We start from the raw sequence: 20,038 nt of genomic DNA, 5'->3' as shown, positions 1-20,038 counted from the left end.
TTTCTAACTCAAATAAATTTGCCGAGGTTTGACGACTACAAATCATCACAGTGCAACCTCTATATACCCTTCTAGCAATCACAGAATCTCCTATCGGAGTAGATACCGCGAGGGGTTTACTTATCAATTCAGGTTCAATGCCAAACTTATTAGCCACAAAGGGTGTAACATATGATAATGTAGATCCCGGATCAATCAGCGCATATACATCATAAGAAAACACAGATATAATACCTGTAACAACATCTGGAGACGACTCGAGATCCTGTCGACCTACTAGAGCATAGGTTCGATTTTGAGCACCACTCGAACTCGGCACTGCACCTCTACCCCTACCACGACCTGTCGACTGCTGAAAACCCCGTGCTGGAGGTCGAACTGATGAGGAAGAACCAGACACAGATCCAGTCGGCTGAGCCATACCATCACCTCCTCTATTAGGACAATCCCGCATCATATGGCCAGGCTGCCCGCACGAATAGCATGCATCAGAACCTCGACGACACAGTCCAAAGTGGGCCTTGCCGCACTGATCACAATGTGGTGTTGGGGGTCTCATCTGACTAGTATCCCTGTGATGTTGCGAGCCAGATGCCCGCGAACTCTGACCTGGACCAGAATAGGATCGATCATATCGAGGCCTCTGAAACTGTGGAGGAGCACTAGCTACAGGTGGCGCCGAACTCCTCGAAAACTGTGGCCTGATGCGGCCTCTGAAGTCATCAGAATACCCTGCAAATCTCGCCCTCTTATGCTGGCCTCTATCCTGCTCCCTAACTGCCCTCTGCTGGCGCTTACGATCCTCTAGGGTCTGGGCATAAGCTTGAATACGGGAAATATCCATGCCCTCCACCAAGGAGGCTGTCGTACACTCATTTATCAGATGTGGTCCCAACCCATTCACGAACATATGCACCCTATCACTCATCTCGGCCACCATATGGGGAGCATACCTTGCCAAAGAATCAAACTGCATACTGTACTCTCGCACACTCATATTACCTTGTCTAAGGTTCAAGAACTTATCAGCTCTAGCTCGTCGTATCTCAACTGGCAAGTAGTGACGAAGAAAGGCCTCAGAAAATTCCTTCCACACAGCTGGAGGAGGGTTCGGACCCCTGGATCTCTCCCAACTATCATACCAGAGAACCGCTAAATCCCATAGCCGATAAGAAGCCAACTCTACTGCCTCTGTATCACTAACATGCATAACCCGAAGTGTACGATGAACCTGGTCAATAAAAGTCTGTGGGTCCTCTTTGGGGTCTGATTCGGTAAACACTGGAGGGTCTAAATTAATAAAATCACGAACTCTTGTACTAACTGGTTTCTCAGTAGCACCTGTATTATGCCTCTGAGCCTGAGCAACTACCAAGCTAGTCAATATCTGCAAAGCACTCCGCATATCCTGGTCTGGAGTGCCAGACGGAGGAACTGGAGGCGCTGGGTGCCTTCTAATATCCTCTGGAGGAGATGGAGTAGATGAGGTATGAGAGGGCATCTCACTTTGAGCCTCACTTTGTCCTGCTCTGACTTGGGGCACCTGACTGGTACCCTCTCCCGCTGCTGTATCAAGCCGTCTACTAATCGTTTGCTTCCTAGTCGAAGGCATCACTGAAAAAAAACAAGGTGAATATTAGAGACAAACACTTACGACTCAACTCTACGCACGATCTAGATTCAGGAAGAAGGTAACAACCCTAGATGTCATGTAGCCTCCTGATTATAAATGTGGCGCGCTACACATCCATAATCAAGACTCTACTAGACACGGCTCATAGACAACCCCTAGGACAGACTTGCTCTGATACCAAGTTTGTCACGACCCAAACTGAAGGGCCATGACTAGCACCCGACCACACTTGCCGAGCACCAACGTACATTTCATCTAACCTTCATTATTATCTTTTAAGGCTGACGAGATCAATATAAATGGTAGACCTAGATCATGGACAACCAGCAATAAAATATGACGGCATGAACATACATAGCAGGGGATGACCAGACAATCAAGAAACTACATATAAGGTATGAGCTACCACGCTACTATGAAAGACTATACAACAAAAACTAGCCGACAAGGCATACCAAACTATACATGAGCCGACACTTGTCTATGAGCCTCTAAAAGAACATAAGTGTTGCAACATAGCCGGAACAGGGCCCCGACATACCCATAATGTCTATAACAAAAATTGCATACCAAGACCAAGGCAAGTCCGGAGAAGGGATCTCACCAATCACCGCTGAACTGGACAGTCTACTGTGGTGGGGGAGCTGCACCTGCCTGTCTATCAGGACCTGCAGCACGACATGCAGCGTCCACAAATAAAAGGACGTCAGTACGAATAAAGTACTGAGTATGTAAGGCAAGGAACCATAAATACGATCAGTAATGTAAGCAAGGATAGAGAATATACAACCTGTAACATCTTAGTACCTCTGAGGGCTACTTACATGAAATGCATGATACATATGTATAAATACATAAACCTTTAAAGCATTCGCCTCTGTGGGCATCATCATCATCATATCGTACCCGGCCATAATAGGCTCGGTAGAATCGTACCCGGCCACGTGGAGCTCGGTAAAACCCAACTGATCAGTGGTTGCACAATAGGTGCCGTACCCGGCCAACTATAGCGTGGCTCGGTAGAGTAAAATAGATACATATATATAATGCATGCTCGACTCATGGAATCACATTCTAAACCTTTCGGAGTGACGTAAGGTCGGTATCCTCTGTACACGTTATTAGGACTAACTCTTCACTATGAACCTTATAAGAATCAGGAAGTACCAACAACATTGATAACATAAGAATAAGAGAAGCAACATTAACATCAATCGTTCCATAAGAGGGAAAACAATGTAAGTACTGCTAGCTTCTAAGAGTAGAGTATCTTGGAAGCTCGTTCATTACATTATGTACAATCGGAGTCGTGCAAAAGAAGGAAAGGGATAGCCTCACATACCTTGTATATACTGCCCCAATATCAAGCTATGCAATTGTCAAAACTCCTTAGTCTACAATAAGAGAAACGATACTATCGTTATCATTTAAGCGTCATAACTATTATGTATCGACCACAACCTATTTTACGATGAAACGGACAGCACCTCCCCTATATATATGACCTCACACCATTCAAAACAGTCACCAAACAGCCCAAACAACATCAATAATAAACATATTGAGCCTCCCAAAATAGTCCACACACAGCCTAATCACTCCATACATACGACGACCACCGTAGTCGTGTCAAACAACCTGGAAATGTTACGAATAACTATCAGCCCATAACCCTACATATATATGGTGTTTCTCCACACCCTTCCTCCTCCAAAACTCCACAAGATAGTAGTAAAATACGCAGCCCAACAACAACGCAAAACAGTCCACAAAACAATAACATTACTACCAAGCCTTTCGATATATATCTCACAAGTTCTAGCTTCAATGGCTTAGCCGCAACTTGAATAATCTTAAATACATATAGAGTAAGAGGTTCCTTACCTTTATACAGAAAGAACAAATCCAATTTGACCTTAAATTTCCATGAAATATCCCTCCAATGCTGCCACAACAACAAAAAGCGAAACTAGCGATCAATTAGTGTTTTTCGGCACTAGAATCACTTTAGAAGGCTTGAAATCACCTAGGATTGATATTAAGAACATGAGGTAGTATTTACAGAACATAAACCCTTTAAAACAACCTCCCACACGAGCTGGAACGACACAAAAATGAGCAACAACAAGAAGAACAAGAGACTTACTAGCGCCACGGAATTCCCGACACTTGATTTGTGTTGTTTGCCCTTTTTTGGGTCTTGAATCTTGAGAGAACCTTGAGAGGATGTTCCTAGGGTTCTAAGGTCTGAAAATAGTGAGAAGAAATGACTTAAAACGGGTTGGAGGCATCCTATATAGGTCCAAATATCTTAAACCGACTTAGTGGGCCCCATAGAGGTGCTTGGCGCAGTCTCGCGAAAACGCGAATATCTCTCTACTACGAGATCGTATCGATGAACGGTTTAATGCGTTGGAAACTAGACTCATAGATCTTTAATTTGGTTGGTAGATCACCCCGTAATTCCTTGTAAATTATGAGAAAAGATTAGAAACATTTGACCCAATGTTTAAGTAAAATTATGAACCTAAGTTGCGACAACTTTTGTCGACTTTTGTTTCATAACTCGTTTGACTTCAAGACTTATGATACGGATATTATATGATTAAAATAACTTAATAAATGACCTCTTGAGTGTATTAAGCACCGCTAGATTACCTGAAAATACGAGTTACAACATCCTTGATTCGTTTAACTTCTAATACTGGTTAATCACCCTTATACACTCTTGTATCACTTAAGACCAATAGGATTGACTTCTTATCATCTAAAAGATAATTCCTTCTTGGATTTATGTTAACTAATATATGGCATGAACTAACACATGTGGATATGGGTTGTAACACCCTCCCCCCCTTAGGAACATTCGTCCTCGAATGTAAGGGTTTATGGGGAGTTTAAATCATCGTGGATTCCAATGGAAATTTCCGATCAATTTTCCCCTATAAAATGGTCACTAGCAAAACTTGCAAGTAATTAAGCCCAACATATGGTTTCACAAGTCTACACAAAGCATTATGCGTATTTACATTATCTACATATCATCATTTTGTATTAAGGAGGAGTATTCTCAAATTATTGCTTACCTCATAAACAGCTTCAGCATTTTCAAATTGAGCATACTCGTTTATTTGGGATCCATTAGGAGTACCCTCACGAGATTGCCGTGGAAAGTCCTGCGGAGTAGGAACTTGAATGTTAATATTATGTGGACCTCCCTGGCTTTGTTGGTTCTCTTGGTTTCCTGGGGTTTGTCATTGTTATTTGACATAATTGATGCAACAAGGAAGGTCAAGTGAAAAAAAATAGATTATCAGATTTCCGGTAACGGAACCAATTTGTTTAACCAAAAAAGAGAATTTTAGTCAAAGCTAGAATTTAGAAGAACGCGGGTTACTGATAATCAAAAAAATATGTAGAAGAAAGTAATTTGGGGTAACCAGAGTGTAATCAGGAGAAAAACAAGTGAATCAAAGTATATTTCAATTATATCTTGTGTTTACAAGTGATCAGATACCCCCCTTTTATAGATATCTTGAAGATATGCATTTTCCCCAAATCATAATGAGGCTATTATGAATAATTAAAGACATTAAATGCTACGTTACACAATCATTGTAATCAGTACAAATTCTCTAACGTATCTAATATCTAATGCCTGTCGAATTCCGTATCTGCGCTCTTTATTATGGTCAGATCCCTTCCTTTTGATAAATGACTTAAATAGGTACGAGCGCTGAATCCTTCGAATGTCCTCCCATGCCTCTTACTTTGCCTTTGCTCGTTTCTATTGCTGCCCGTGCCTCTTGACTAATTATAATTCTTTGACTATTTGACCAGTCCACATGTCTCAATATGTCACTTACATATATAAATGTAATTTTTTTCAATACAAATATATATATATATATATATATATATATATATATATATATATATATATATATATATATTGTACTTGAGCCTTCATTTTCTATAATTTTTTTGCAATGTGAGAAATGATTATGGCTCTTCTATCTAATCATTTGAGTACAATGATTGTAATATGCAGAACTTATGATCAATGGAATGGTTTGTTATTAAAAGTAGTACTCAGACATACCCATAATTTTTATTAGGTCGTGTCAAAATATATAAAAAAAATACACGAAAAGAATCAAGAAGAACCAACATATAGTAATAATATGTCATTAGGTTATTTTTAATCTAACTACACAATATAATTTTTCAGACAAAAGGTGGTCAATTATTTGACACCCTCTTCGGATAAAGTGGCTCCGCAATTGACTCCCTTTATTTTAATTCATGTGATGTAGTATGAGTTACATGAAATTTGAGAAAAAAATGAAAATTGTTATAATTTGTGATCATAATATGAGGCTATAAAAAATTCATTAATTAAATATAAAATGAGTAAAATAAAAAGCTTAAAATTAGATTATTTGGAAATACAGAATAGTATATTCTTTTTTTACGTCGATTGATCAGGTACAACACGTTGTCTCAACATCTCAACAAAAAGATTAACAACATCCTCGTTACGTCCTTTCTGACTATACCCTCTAATCACAACATTTCTCTCAAGGATTATCCGAAAGATTTCCATAGCTTCATCAAACTTCTCTTCTTTGAGATACCCACATACTAAAGTTGTGTAAGAAACCACATTTGGCACATGGGTATCCTCAAAAACAAGTTGAGCTTCCTCAATGCTGCTTAGCTTTACATAAAGATCCAAAAGTGCACTACCCACGTAAACATTTGACTGAAGGCCAAGTTTATTGAAATGACATGAAATTGCTTTCCTGAATTAAGGTCTTTAAGAACAACAGAAGAGTGAGTTACAGTGCCTAAAGTGAACTCATTTGGTCTAACATCATACTCAAACATTCTTGAGAAGATTGTTATTGCTTTCTTGTGATGATTCAGTCTAGTAAAACGGCTAACCAAAGCTGTAGCAGATACTACATCACATTTAGGCAATTCATCGAACATGGAATCTGCACTTTTTCCACATTGAGAAATAAGAATGCTAGGCTCAATGGTTGGAACTCCAAGGTTGTGCAAATGTTCTCGAGCATTTGGGGCTTGGCTGAGGAGTCTACAAATTGAACTTCGGGCTCTTATACATACTCGCATATATGTAAAAGATAATCGAGTAGAATGGAATGGAACAGATACAGAGAATTCATAAAAATCCAACAAATTTAAGGGAATTATTGGGTGTGTCACAATTCACAAACTAACAATTGGTCTTTGTTTCTTCACTTGGTTTAAACAAACTCACAATTTTTTGTCCCGTCAATGATCCACTCTATGATTTTTTTGTTGAACTGCATTCAAATTTCGTAAAAATGGCATGGGTAGCCACTATTTAAGGTGGTATTTATTTTTTATCCAGCAATTCTAATGAATAAAAATAGCCACTACTCTATTAAAATTAATATAAAAAGACATTTTTACCCTTTCTCCCATTGATTTTCTTCTCAAACCCTCGCTTCTCACTCTGCATCGAATACATGGGCTCTGATTTCTTGATTAAGAACTAAACAAGCTGGGCGTGGCTCTTGAAGAGGAAGTTAGTTCATTTAATCTGGAATTTTTAGCTGAAAAATACAAGAAAAGGAAAAGAAAAACACAAACAAGTGTTTCTCTTTTCTCTGTTTGAGATATTCACAAACAAAAATTAGTGCAAATGGGGTATTTGTTGAAAGAGATTTTGAATACAGTTTGTGGAGTGAATTAACGGTCTTAGGCTGTTTTTTGGAAGTAGAAGATCAGTTGCCAGAATATCAATTGAGTTTTCATATTTCAATGAATCAAATTCTCTTTTTATTTATGTGGGTCCTGAACTTAGAGTTGGAAGTTCTAAAATTAAGGATATTTGGTCCTTAACTTAGAGTTACATGCATAGAAATTAAGGACAGACAATCCTTAACTTAGAGTTACAAGTTCAAAAGTTAAGGACACTTGGTCCTGAACTTAGACTAACAAGCTCAAAAGTTAAGGACTATAGGTCCTCAACTTACAGTTACAAGTTCAAAAGTTAAGGACAGTAGATCCTGAAGTTTGAGTTCCAAGTTCAAAAGTTAAGGATAATAGGTCCTTAACTTTGAATTCCAAGTTCAAAAGTTAAGGACACTTGGTCCTTAACTTTGAGTTACAAGTTAAAAAGTTAAGGACACTTGGTCCCGAATTTCAAGTTTCAAGTTCAAAAGTTAAGGACACTTGGTCCTTAACTTTGAGTTCCAAGTTTAAAAGTTAAGGACATTTGGTCCTGAACTTTGACTTACAAGTTCCAAAAGTTAAGGACACTTAGTCCTTAACTTTGAATTCCAAGTTCAAAAGTTAAGGACATTTGGTCCTGAACTTAGACTTACAAGTTCAAAAATTAAGGACATTTGGTCCTGAACTTAGACTAACAAGTTCAAAAGTTAAGGACATGCAGTCCTTAACTTACAGTTACAAGATCAAAAGTTAAGGGCAATAGGTTCTTAACTTTGACTTACAAGTTCAAAAGCTAAGGACGTTTAGTCTTTAAGTTTGAGTTCCAAGTTCAAAAGTTAATGACATGTAGTCCTGAAATCCTGAAGTTAAGTTCAAAAGTTAAGGACATATAGTCCTGAAGTCCTGAACTTAGAGTTCCAAGTTCAAAAGTTAAGGACATGTAGTCCTGAAGTCCTGAACTTAGAGTTCTAAGTTCAAAAGTTAAGGACATGAGCAGAAGGGTATTTTCGTCCAGGCAATTAAAGTTTAATAAAGCAGTGGCTAAAGACTAAAGATATTTTAAACAATAGCTTAAGAGTAAATACATGTGTTATTAGTGGCTAACCGTGCACTTCCCCTCAAATTTCATAGGCTTTAACAGAAATTAACTTTAGACCCGATTTTAAATGGTTAAATTTTAAAAACTTTGTAAATTTTGACTATTCTTTAAAAAGGTCACTAAAAAAGGCTATTCGTGCACTTCCACGTGTGAATTACAATTGCAGTCCCAGGAATTTTTTAAAGAGAAAAAGAAACCCTGAAAGTTCCCACAGAAGTCATTTTTGACTCTCCTTGTAGCTCCTCACTGACCAACTCCTCCAATGGCGATAGCCGCCGCCATTACACTGCCTCTTACAGCTCCAACCCGTCGTTCTCTTTCTTCTACTTCCGCTAATTTCGTTCGATTTTCCTCTCCGCTAACTCCACAACCAAAAAATCTCAAATTCGCCGCCGGTAGCGGAACACAGTGCCCTAGTTTCCGCATTTGTGCGACATCTTCAATGAGAATCGAAGCTCCGGAGAAAGGCTCTCCAGATTCTTTCCTTGATCGTAAAGAAAGCGGAATTCTTCACTTCGTCAAGTATCACGGCCTCGGCAACGACTTCATATTAGTAATAATGCACTGCTCAATATTTGAATATTATTTTTTCTATTTTTCCGAGGAATTTGGATATGTGCTGTCAAAGTAAAAGACATGCCGCAGTTGTTTCCCGTTATCTTGGTCAACTGCATCTATTTTGTGATGCAGAGTTATAATGTTTCACATTTTTGAAGTATCGTCCTTCCTCTGTCACGATTTTGGGATTTTTAAATCCTGTATTTTGGTTTGGGACTCAAAATTTTGAGTCTTTTTACTAGATTATTGCCTCAATAAATGTGGCTTTATATAAATAACAGTGGACATTTTAAAAATGCTGAAAGTATGTTTTCTTATTTGAATGAGCTCACATTTTAAGATTTGGAGAGAAAATCCTATGCTCGTGATACTTACACTTTTAAGAAAATAATCCTATGTTTGTGAATCATGACTAGCTGTCCATGACTGTGATGTTTTAGTGTTTGGAGAAGTACGTGTAGAAGCATGAACTCAGAGGAAAATAATCATGATTTGCTTAATTCTTTGGTCTTTAATCTTTTATTTTGGGTGTTTGATTAGATGCTCATCTTATCCATGATTGTTTGAGCAGGTTGACAATAGAGATACAACAGAACCTAAGGTCAGTCCTGATCAAGCTGTGAAACTATGTGACAGAAACTTCGGGATTGGTGCTGATGGCGTGATATTTGCAATGCCGGGTGTCAATGGCACTGATTATACCATGAGGATCTTCAATTCAGATGGAAGTGAGCCAGAGGTAATATTGCTTATTTCTGAAATTTAGAATTGATTGCATCTCTGTCTCTGGAGGATTAGTTTGACTTATCTTTTACGTCTAGAAGTTGCATGTTTGTGTACATTTGTGCAAATTTTTTCTTGATGAAAGGAGAGAATTGTGGTTGAAACTATCTCGCTTTTCATCCAGTCTCTCTCTATCTTCTATGTTTCTTATCTTCTTTTCTCTTTGCCAATTTTCTGTCAGCTGTTGTTGGATCTTGGTTTACGTAGCTATTGTGTGAAAGATCGAAAAGTATTATGCTTATAGCAATCCTTAGGTACAGTATTAGAATGCTGTGACATGTAATCAGATGACCAGTATAATTGTCTACTAAGTTTGCGTATATCTAGTAGTCCTCAAATTTATTTGTATAGTTCATACCAACTTCTGTTTCTTTCTGATTGTTCCTTCCCATAGTTGAGTCCACTGGAATATTTGAAGACTTTATTTCTGAGACCCTATATGCAATAGATTCTTGCCTGAGCTACAATTTGCTTTATCGTTTATTCCCAGTTTGATACAGGTGCTTTCTGGGCATACTTATTTTATTTTGTTCTGTATGTGTCTTCTGTGAAAATGGTATATGCTTCCTGGACTCTTTAATAGGGTTGGAGTGACTGTGTGTTGACATAACATTACACTGTGAAGACTTGTGAAGTCTTCATTTTCTAGGACCGTATTTGCAATACATTCTTGCCTGGGCCTGAACCACATGTATTGAAATTACTTTATTGCTTATGCCTAGTTTAATGCAGGTGCTTTCTGGGCATACTTATTTTATGTAAAGAAGAGAAGTATCAAAACTTAGGCATTTTACTCATTTTGTTGAACAGTGCCAGCTATCTGAGGTTGGTTGGTTCATGAACTAGTCAGGCTTGGTTCAATTTTGTTTTTACCACTACTCGGCTCAAGTGCTGGAACTCTTTGCTATGTTGAAGTTGAGATCCATGGTTGTAACCTCTTTGAAAGCCTGTCTCATGCAACATTTATTTCCTAGTGTGCGTTTCCATTAGAGTCATTTTTCCTTTAGGCGCTTATTCAATTAAGTGCTACTTCTGTGCTGATTTACTTCATTTAACAATTAACATGTACTTTGTCACACTCATGATTGGTCAAACGGGCCCTTTTCCAGGGAGAATCGTCATATGAATGAGATATTGGTTGAATATTATGTACTGCCTAACATCCAGTTAGATTGTTTGTTTTAATGTTTAGCTATTTCCCAGATACTTTGACGCATCAATGACTGATTATTGCATTGCATATGCTTATTTGAGATTGGCTTTCTGGATGATCTGATGATTTTTTTTAGTAGGATCTCAAGCAGCTGTGACATATTCGAATGGTATTGACTTATACATAAGTTTAGCATTTGCAAGGTTTGCTCCTCTGACAAGCCTTGGTTATGTCTCATCATAGCTCGCTTGACCTTTAACCAAGCCAACATCGAGTGAGGTCTTGACTATGTTCTTCCTGCGGGCCTAATAAGGTAGTGCTGCCATATGCATTGGTTATAATAAATACAGGCCAAGTATTTTGACCTATCCTATACATATTTATGGCGTTGCCCAAATTAAGTGAAGTTGAAAGCTGCTTAAGTACCTGTTCATTAAAAAAAGAATAATTGGGTTCATTGGTTGAAGGGCATACGAAGTGATATAATTAGACGGTGGTACAAGATTGATTCCTGTCTAAAACTATCTTTTTGGACGTTATGTAAGGAAAGGACCCAGAGATCCTTTGAGGGGAGTTTCACTTGGCATTCCTTCCATAATGTTTAAATTGTTTTGTTGGAACAGTCCTTGTGATCTAAATGATGCAAATCAACTTTTTTTGACTTCATTTGCCAGTTAAGGTTTTTGTAGGAGTTTACAAGACTTTTTAATATATAGCATCCACTGGATGCTGTGATTGATAGAATTTTTGTTACTTGAAAATCTGGTCATAACAATTAAGAATTTGGTTTGGCTGGCTCAAAATTGCACTTAATGAATACTTAAAAAATGTGCAGCTGGGTTTCTTATTGTAGTGGCACATGTAATAATGTTTTCTACCTTTTTCCTGAATATGCTTGTAGCCGACCCCAGCTAGCTTGGGATTAAGGTATAGTTCTGAAAATTCTTGCAAGGGCTTTTACAATGCATTGTTTTTGTTTTTATGAACAGTGCAGTCAGTAGAACCGACATCTGTTTACCTATTAAAAAAAGTAATGACATCTGTTAGGATAAGGGATTATGTTATTGTTTTGTGCTTACAAGCAATGAACCTTTTGGGAAATGGTTCGTTCTGTTTCCTTTCCTAACTATCACATACAGATTCTGGGAGGAGGTTTTGGCTGAAGGGGGTTAAGAGACTTAAAATACATAATGAGAGCCTTCTTACAAAGTGGCTACGGAGATATTCTTCAGTGGAAAATAGATTATGGAAAAGGGTAATTCAGAAGAAGTACAGAGAAAAGGATTGGTGGAGTACAACAGTTGTGAGTAGACCTCATGGTGCAGGAGTCTGAAAATTTGTTAGAGTTCAGTGACAGATGTTATTAAAGTTGGAGATGGGAGGATGGATAGTGAGTTTTGGCATGATTCCTGGATAGGTCATTCTCCACTTGAAGTTAGATATCCTGATTTACTCAGTATGTCAAATAAAAGTGAAACCACAAAAACTCAAGTCATAACAGAAATGGTTGGTTTGAGAATAAGAAGAGACTGTTTTTACCGGAAACAGATAGGCTGTATGACCTGCTAAAGGATGTGCATCAGGGATTTAAGTTAACAGAGGAGGACAGGATGTAAATAGATCAACGAAAATGGCAGATTTACTGTACGATCTTATTACAAAATTTTTAGTAGAGAAAAAGCATGTTTTTGATTTTTTTCCTAAAGGTCTTGGAATTTAATCTGGAGATCAAACACTCTTTTTAAAGTCTCTTGCTTTTGCTGGGTATTAGCTCATGATTCTTGTCTTACTCATGTGTATCATACCTGCAGCATGTGGCTATTTTCTGAAGGAGAAATAGTTGTTCAGAAGGCAATTGTGGAAGTTGTTTTGTTACATTTTCTTTTCCTAAGCTCATACTGGAAGATAAAACCTGCAATAGTGCCTTGTATGCATGTTATTGTTCAACTTTACTTTGGTTTGTTCCTCAATTCTTGCCGTGATTTCTAAGACATTATATACACATCTGTGTTGAATCTGGTCTTCTGTCCATTTCATTGTTCATCTTATGAGAACTTGGATTCAGCCTGTGTTTCTTTCCAGTATCGCTTTCTTTGTTTGGCAAGTGAAAAGAAAAAGATTTTAAAAGATTGGAAGATTCTGTTTGCGGCAAAATATGACCCTTTTCTGATGGAGTATATAAACATAATTGAGTGACTTTATTTTCATGAAGCAGAAAATCACTTGGATATGTAGTTAGGTCATTCCTTCTTTGTCCATGTTCTTTTCCTTTCCGTTCTGTGATATAGAATGAAAGGAAGCATGATACACCATTCTTATCTTCATCTACACCACAGCAACAAAAAGTGCCTTTTTGTTTAGTTTTTTTTTTTATTTCTTTCACTCCATTTGAGTTGAAATTTGTGCTTGTTAACAGTATATCCTTTTTGTAAATACAGATGTGTGGCAATGGAATTCGATGCCTTGCCAAATTTATAGCTGAGCTTGAGAACTCCCGTGGAAAGCGAAGGTCTCTACATTCTATTTCTTTCTATATGTACAGTAATCTATTTTATTGAGCCTTGTATATCTGCCAAATATTTCCTGGTTTATGTTTTAGAAATTACTTTCTTTTACTTGTTTCTTTGTATTGAAAACTCCCGGTGAAATTGAAGCTTCTTTAAACTTGCTTATTTGGTTCTAGAAACAGGGGTAGACCTATTCATGTTAGCTAGACCATAAGGAAACTCGAAAACCATGACCTGATAACCTCATCTACAAGAACCTTGATTTTGGTGTAGATCTTGACTCCACGATAGCACTTGTGGGGGGGGGGGGCTAATGGAGCTGGAAATATCATACTGCTTAAGCTGATGATAGGGGATTTAATTCTTACTGATGAAATGGTTACGCAGCATAATCACCTTAAAATTGCGCAGTACACCTGTACTAGGCTGAGATGCTAGACATGGAAATGTCAGCTCTTTAGTACAAGATGAAGGAGCATCCTGGGAAATAGGAAGAGAGGATGAGGGCTGCAATTGAGAAGTTTGGCCTCACAGGTAAAGCTCTAGTAATCCTCACAAAGAGTTTGTCAGATGGTCAACTTGTCGGGTGATTTTTGCTTGGTTGGCTTATAGGCAACCTCACATGCTTCTGTTAGATGAGCCAACCAGCCATCTGGATATTGAGACAATTGACTCACTTGGTGAGGCTTTGAATGGATGGGGTGGTGGGATCGTTCTAGTTAGTCATGATTTTAGGCTCAGAAACCTGGTTACCCTATGAGATATGGGTATGTGACAATCAGGCTTTGACACGGTGGGAGGGTGACATCATGGACTTTTAACAAACTTCGAAACAAGAGCCGATTGGGTGATTGAAGCAGATATTCTTTATGTGCAATAGTTATATTAGAAAGTGATGGTTTCACTTTTTCTTCTTGGTCGTTGTTCACTGTCAAAGGGAACTGTGAAATATTATCGGGCCCATTAAGTAAGCTGACGAGGAGAAAGTAAAGGTTTATTGGTCACCAATGACCAATAAAACCTAGTCATGTTAGCTAAACCATGCCTAGAGCTGATGCTAGAGAGAGGTAGTGATTGTACCATGGTCATCGTATGAATCTCTACTTGTTGCTTAGTGCACAATTTCTACTGTCTTTACATATTCTCTTGGGTTTTGGTGAGAATACATGTGAGCGTATTTCTTATGTTGACATCATATCTGTTATGTATCACGATATTATCGCTATGTTATACTTCAGATTTTGGGATTCTGAAAGCTATTATGGAAAATTTTCAAAAATTATTCTTCTGTTTAAGGTTTACTATTAATAGAATATTTGCGGTACTTGTCTATTGAAGTAGTATCATCAATGCTGTATGTAAAACTCCTGAACACCAGATGATATTTCGGTTAATGCCTCAATGACTGTATACCTGAATATATTCTAGTGGCTTGGATGGTTGATGCGTCTGTCCATAGTCAGAAAATAAATGTATCTCTGGGAAGCTGTAATTTTACCAGTTGCATAAATATGACCACGATCCCTAACAAGTTTCTGCATAAATTAAAAGCGATAAAGCACCCAAGCATTTGGCCTAGTGGTCGAGGAAGTGGGTTGAGAACTATCTGGTTTTAGGTTCAAATCCTAACGGAGCAAAACACGGGGTGATTTCATCTTCCCATCTTTCCAAGCTTTGGTGGAGAGAGTTACCTGGTACCTATGATGGTGGGAGGTAGCAGGTATCCCTTGGAACTAGTCGAGGTTCGCGCAAGCTGGCTCGGACACCACAGTTATAAGAAAAAGTGATAAGATTGATTGCATCTTGTTTTCAGTGTGCTCAATCAGATTCTGATGACTGATAGGATTGATTGAATTAATTGTCAGTGTGATTGTTATAGCTCACTTATCCTGTTATATGCCTAAATTTGATAATGGCATTTGGTTGCATCTGATGAATATGGTTTCCTTATATGGTGTGGATTCTGATTGACAATCATGTCTTTTTAAACTTGTAGTTTCACCATACATACAGGGGCTGGACTTATTGTTCCTGAGATTCAAGAAGATGGAAAGGTAAATTCATTTTTTTCAGCCAATTTAACTAGGCTAAGGCACTATTGTGCTGAGCAGATCGGATGCGTAAGATCACATAGCTGACCCAACTAGTTTGGGGATAGTTGATTAACTGATTGTAGGAACGACTGCACACTATAAGCTTTCAGTACTGATGTTTTATTCTTCCTTTGAAGATATTTCAGATTATTTTGCATTAAATAGTAAAGCAATCATGTGGTTTGCCTTTTTGTTCAGATTTAATATTTGCTTCTTGTTTCAGGTTAGGGTTGACATGGGTGAACCCATTCTGAAGGCATCAGATGTGCCCACGAAACTACCGCCTAATAGAGATCAATCTGTTGTTAAAGCAAGACTAGATGTTGATGGAAGTGCATGGAACGTGACCTGTGTCAGCATGGGAAATCCTCATTGTGTCACTTTTGGTACAGAACAAAGCCAGGTATTCTTCTTTGAAATAATTCTATTTGGTACCATTTGTGTGGACCAAAGGCTGATAGTAATACCATTGATTTCATAAGTTGTTATAAGTAAAATTTTCTGGTATCCTTATAGATCAAATTGCTGATATCCTCACCAAAAGCCTATCCATATGAAGATGTCAATTTCTCCAAGACAAGCTTGCAACGATATCCACACAACCGCAATAGAGGATAGATAACCATGTAGTTCAAAATACAAATGGTGGCCTGTGATAACTCACGAATTATCAAAACACAAATGACCCCATTTTCCGAGTGCAGTTGACAAGAAGTTCATTTCACTAAACAAATCAGTAATTCAACTCCATTTAATTTCCTCCGCTAACAACAAAAATATATGTTATATGAAATTATTTATCATCAATTACTGCCTCCTAAAACATCAGTATGTTAGATCAAATGTGAACTCATTTAAGAAAAGTGTGCCAAGTAGTAAATGTGTACCAGTAAAACGAAGCTCAGCCGACAAAAAATGGGACTAAATGAATGGCCAGGTTTGTATCAGATCTTCGGGATGGAATCTGCTTATATGAACTACTTCAATAGAGATTTTTCTTTAGTGACTTTCTTTCTTTTCTTCTTGGTCTTGAGGTTTGATCTTCCACTTCTCTTCTAGCATCCATTCAAACAGTGCTGCCCGAGGAATCTTCTTGTAAAAACCCATATCTTTTACGTTAGAACGTGTCGTAGTTGATCCATATGAACTCGGAGGATTACGGTTATTCGTAAAGTTATAGTATGATTTACCCGGTGAGTTTGGATTCTTGTTAGTATATACAAGGATATACCAAGTGAAAGTAAATTGTAGGAGTTGGCTAATTATTATTAGTATTCTATGAAAAGACCAACTGAAGATTGTTGCGCTAAACATTGTACCAAGCTTTTCACTCTGTAAATCAGCTTCTTAGACATCTCATGTTTTATCTAAGAAATCAAGTCAATTGTTTTGTTATTTTCTTTAGCCGAACCGAAGTAAATATTCTTTGGATATTAATTTCATGCCCCCCCCCCCCCATGAAAACTAGTCATATCATTTTCCTATTCTAAGAATTTAGATTACCTGATATATTATTTCGTTAATTGACAGTATGCTTCTGCATGTGCAGAAATAGAAAACAGAAACAATTCACAATCTTGCGTCTCCCTCTCATTTACCAGGCTTGATTGCTTTCCATTTTACTGCTTATCATACAACAGGATTTGCAAGTAGATGAATTGAATTTAGCAGACATTGGTCCAAAGTTTGAACATCATGTGATGTTCCCTGCCCGCACTAACACAGGTCAGTTTAAATCTATCAGTTTGGGAACTTTAATCGTTTTAACGATGCAGGAGTATGATCTTCACAACATCCTTATTATTTTCTCGTTACAAAAAGATTTTGAACCTCATAACAAGAAATTTTGGTGTCTCTATCTCATCTCTATCTCGGTTGTATTAGCACGATTTTTCATTTGGAATCTCCTAAATCTAGGGGTTATGGACCCTGGTTTTTTAACATTATTGTTCTTCTCCTTTTAACTAAATGTAGCAGAATTGGTTTCTCGTGTATAATGTGGCATTGGAAAGAAATGAAGATTGAATGCAAGCAAAAATACCTGAGATTCTGTTTTTGGTTAATCAGTTTGGTTCTCTGTACTACTTTGGCAAGCCATTCATGGTTATTGAACTCGATTATCATTTACGATCTAAAGTGACTGAGTAGTTGTCATTCTGCATGCATCATCCGTTTCTGTTAGCACTTTCTTGGGTGGGATCTGCACATTAAGTGGAAATGAACTCAAGTAATTTTCAAGTTTGTCATTTATGTTCAAGATGTAGCTCCCAAATTGAGAGTGCACTGTAGCTTTATGACCGTTTGATCAGAATTTTCTCAAGTAATATTACGTGCACGTTATGACCGTTTGATCAGAATTTTCCCTGCAATTTTATTTAAATATGACATATTTGTTTGATTTGCAGAATTTGTACAAGTCTTCTCCCCAACACACCTTAAGATGCGTGTCTGGGAGCGTGGTGCAGGTTTGTTTTCTGAACACAAATAACTTTAACCCACAAATATTTGATGTATTAGATAGGCCAAGTTATCTATGAAATATAACTTTATATTTAACCTTGACGAGTATAGGTGCGACACTAGCCTGTGGGACAGGAGCTTGTGCCGTTGTTGTTGCAGCAGTGCTCGAGGATCGTGCTGCAAGGGTAAGAAGTTGATAACCTTTATAGGTTAATGTTGTAAAAACGAAAATCATGTCAAGTATGTCTATCTGTGTCTGTCCCATATATTTATTTTCGTTATTGATTACTCCTTTTTGATCATTGCCCTTTCCCATTCTGGTAACAGCGGTGTACTGTTGATTTGCCTGGCGGGCCTCTGGATATTGAGTGGAGTGAGAAAGACAACCATATCTACATGACGGGGCCAGCAGAGGTAGTTTTCTATGGGTCAGTTCCTCTTTAAGCCCTTGAATGTAAGTTTATTTTAACTTCATACATTCTGTAAGCTATTTAAATCTTTTAGAATTCATAAGTAAGCTCCAAATGTTTGCCAGTTTTGTTAGAAGATGAAAGAAATGCAGAAGAATGGATCTTGGATAACCAGATTACTTTAATTGTTGCCTTAAATTGAGCTTTTTCTTCTTTCCTATCTCCTTTTGCGGCGATTTCTCAAAGATGTAAACTGTTACTCTTTGTGTTAGTTTCGTATTGACTTCTCGAAGTTGTATAAGTATCATTAGTGAAGGAGCAGGCTGCTCACACTATCGCTCATAGAATTAATGGGTTGTGTTGAGCTTAGAGAAATTACATTAGGCATAGACCTGTACATACCATGTACAAGATCTACCCGAGCCATTGACATACCTAGTTTACGCCATCAAGTGCTAACGTGTAAAGTAATTAGTTGAATTAAGAGGCTTTTTATATTATGTAATTATTCGGTGTTCCACAGAGCACAGAGAGTACATGTTGATGGAAATATATAGACATAAGGGCTATGTGTAGATAATGAATATCTTACCTTTAGTTTTTAGTTTGTGATTTTGTGTTGAAATAGTGTTCACCTTCCTAATAATGAAAATTTCAGATACATTACATATGTTCATACCCGTACAATTTTTTTCACTCTATTAGTAAAAATAAAATGTAATTTGTGTAAGAGCTTTATATTTTTTCAGACTTGTTAAAAGTACCAACAATCAGCATATGTTTAGGGACTAAGTAAGAGCTTTAAATTTTTGGTTGTGGGTGGTTTTCATTTTTGAGTCCTATAACTGATAGTTTCAAAGCTCAAAGGACAAATGTTCTTCTGGAAAAAAAGAGGAAAATAGAGACTTGAGGGAAACAAGACCTCTTTCAAAGTTTTTTCATCCATATATCTTTTTAGAAAGTGCATTTTGCTATATCCTTAAGCTTTGTCATCCATAACTTTTTAGAAAGTGCACTTTGCCATATACTTCGTATGGTACTTAGTTTAAGCTACGCACTTGAGTGCTGGCAGTGATTACAACTTCAATCGATTGAAGAGAGAATAAAAAATAGAAGAGACTGAAGGTATATCTCAAATTCAAGAAGTAGCAATCGGATTAACATTCTAGTAACTTACCAAAGTTGTCTAATATGTGATTCAAATATATTATTGGTGGAAGGACTTTAATTTAGATGATGGTTCACTTCAGAGTCACGATTGATTACTGAACAAGTAATCAACTCTATACCAGAGCATTCATGGTTCAATGATCTCTTCGAGTTTGGAGTTTTATCTCATTCTCAAGTCTTGAAGATGGGTTCTTCAATTTTTTTGTGTAAATTAAAATGTAGCTCTCAGTAAGACTTACCCGATTGTGCATCAATTGACTAAGGTTTTACTTTTGAATTGGTTGTTTAGAGCAACTCTATATTGCATATGATAAAGTTCTTATTTTTCTCATTAAAAACAAAGAACAAGAGAAAATTATTGAAGCAGATTGAAGATTCCTTTCTCATCTTGTCAAATAAATTGGGAAGGCTTTTCTGGATCCTGTTTTTTTTAGTCAAACGCTTG

The 20,038-nt window shown here is 37.4% G+C and overlaps 2 protein-coding genes across 3 annotated transcripts; one reads left to right on the top strand and one right to left on the bottom strand.

The window, feature by feature from the left end:
* Positions 1-6,104: 6,104 nt before the first annotated feature.
* LOC104230032 (pentatricopeptide repeat-containing protein At5g42450, mitochondrial-like) lies at positions 6,105-6,772 on the bottom strand. The gene is made up of 2 exons (XM_009782763.1): positions 6,479-6,772; positions 6,105-6,398 (listed from the first exon to the last, which is right to left on the bottom strand). The coding sequence occupies exons 1-2, from the start codon at positions 6,770-6,772 to the stop codon at positions 6,105-6,107; spliced, it is 588 nt and encodes a 195-aa protein (XP_009781065.1).
* Positions 6,773-8,650: 1,878 nt separating this feature from the next.
* On the top strand, positions 8,651-18,645 carry LOC104224558 (diaminopimelate epimerase, chloroplastic-like). 2 transcript variants are annotated; one of them, XM_009776238.2, is made up of 10 exons: positions 8,651-9,012; positions 9,589-9,756; positions 13,392-13,462; positions 15,457-15,514; positions 15,777-15,956; positions 17,194-17,278; positions 17,959-18,018; positions 18,125-18,198; positions 18,341-18,467; positions 18,549-18,645. In XM_009776238.2, the coding sequence occupies exons 1-9, from the start codon at positions 8,722-8,724 to the stop codon at positions 18,455-18,457; spliced, it is 1,104 nt and encodes a 367-aa protein (XP_009774540.1). In that variant the 5' UTR covers positions 8,651-8,721; the 3' UTR covers positions 18,458-18,467; positions 18,549-18,645. The 2 variants fall into 2 exon arrangements, with proteins under 2 accessions (XP_009774540.1, XP_009774539.1); XM_009776237.2 differs by having other exon boundaries at positions 18,341-18,608.
* Positions 18,646-20,038: the final 1,393 nt, after the last annotated feature.

Source organism: Nicotiana sylvestris, chromosome 7 (genome assembly GCF_000393655.2).
Source record: "Nicotiana sylvestris chromosome 7, ASM39365v2, whole genome shotgun sequence".
In the NCBI taxonomy this organism is placed as follows: Eukaryota; Viridiplantae; Streptophyta; class Magnoliopsida; order Solanales; family Solanaceae; genus Nicotiana; species Nicotiana sylvestris.
Note: the sequence above shows the minus strand (reverse complement) of the source record. Positions and strands in the feature narration are given on the sequence as shown.

Bases quoted from the DNA above. Each gene is read 5' to 3' on its own strand.
- LOC104230032 (XM_009782763.1), bottom strand. From the start codon at position 6,772: ATGCGAGTATGTATAAGAGCCCGAAGTTCAATTTGTAGACTCCTCAGC. The intron at 6,399-6,478 runs GTAACTCACTCT...CTTGGCCTTCAG, and splicing joins ATGAGTTCACTTTAGGCACT to TCAAATGTTTACGTGGGTAG.
- LOC104224558 (XM_009776238.2), top strand. From the start codon at position 8,722: ATGGCGATAGCCGCCGCCATTACACTGCCTCTTACAGCTCCAACCCGT. The intron at 17,279-17,958 runs GTCAGTTTAAAT...TTTGATTTGCAG, and splicing joins CCCTGCCCGCACTAACACAG to AATTTGTACAAGTCTTCTCC. The intron at 18,199-18,340 runs GTAAGAAGTTGA...TTCTGGTAACAG, and splicing joins TCGAGGATCGTGCTGCAAGG to CGGTGTACTGTTGATTTGCC.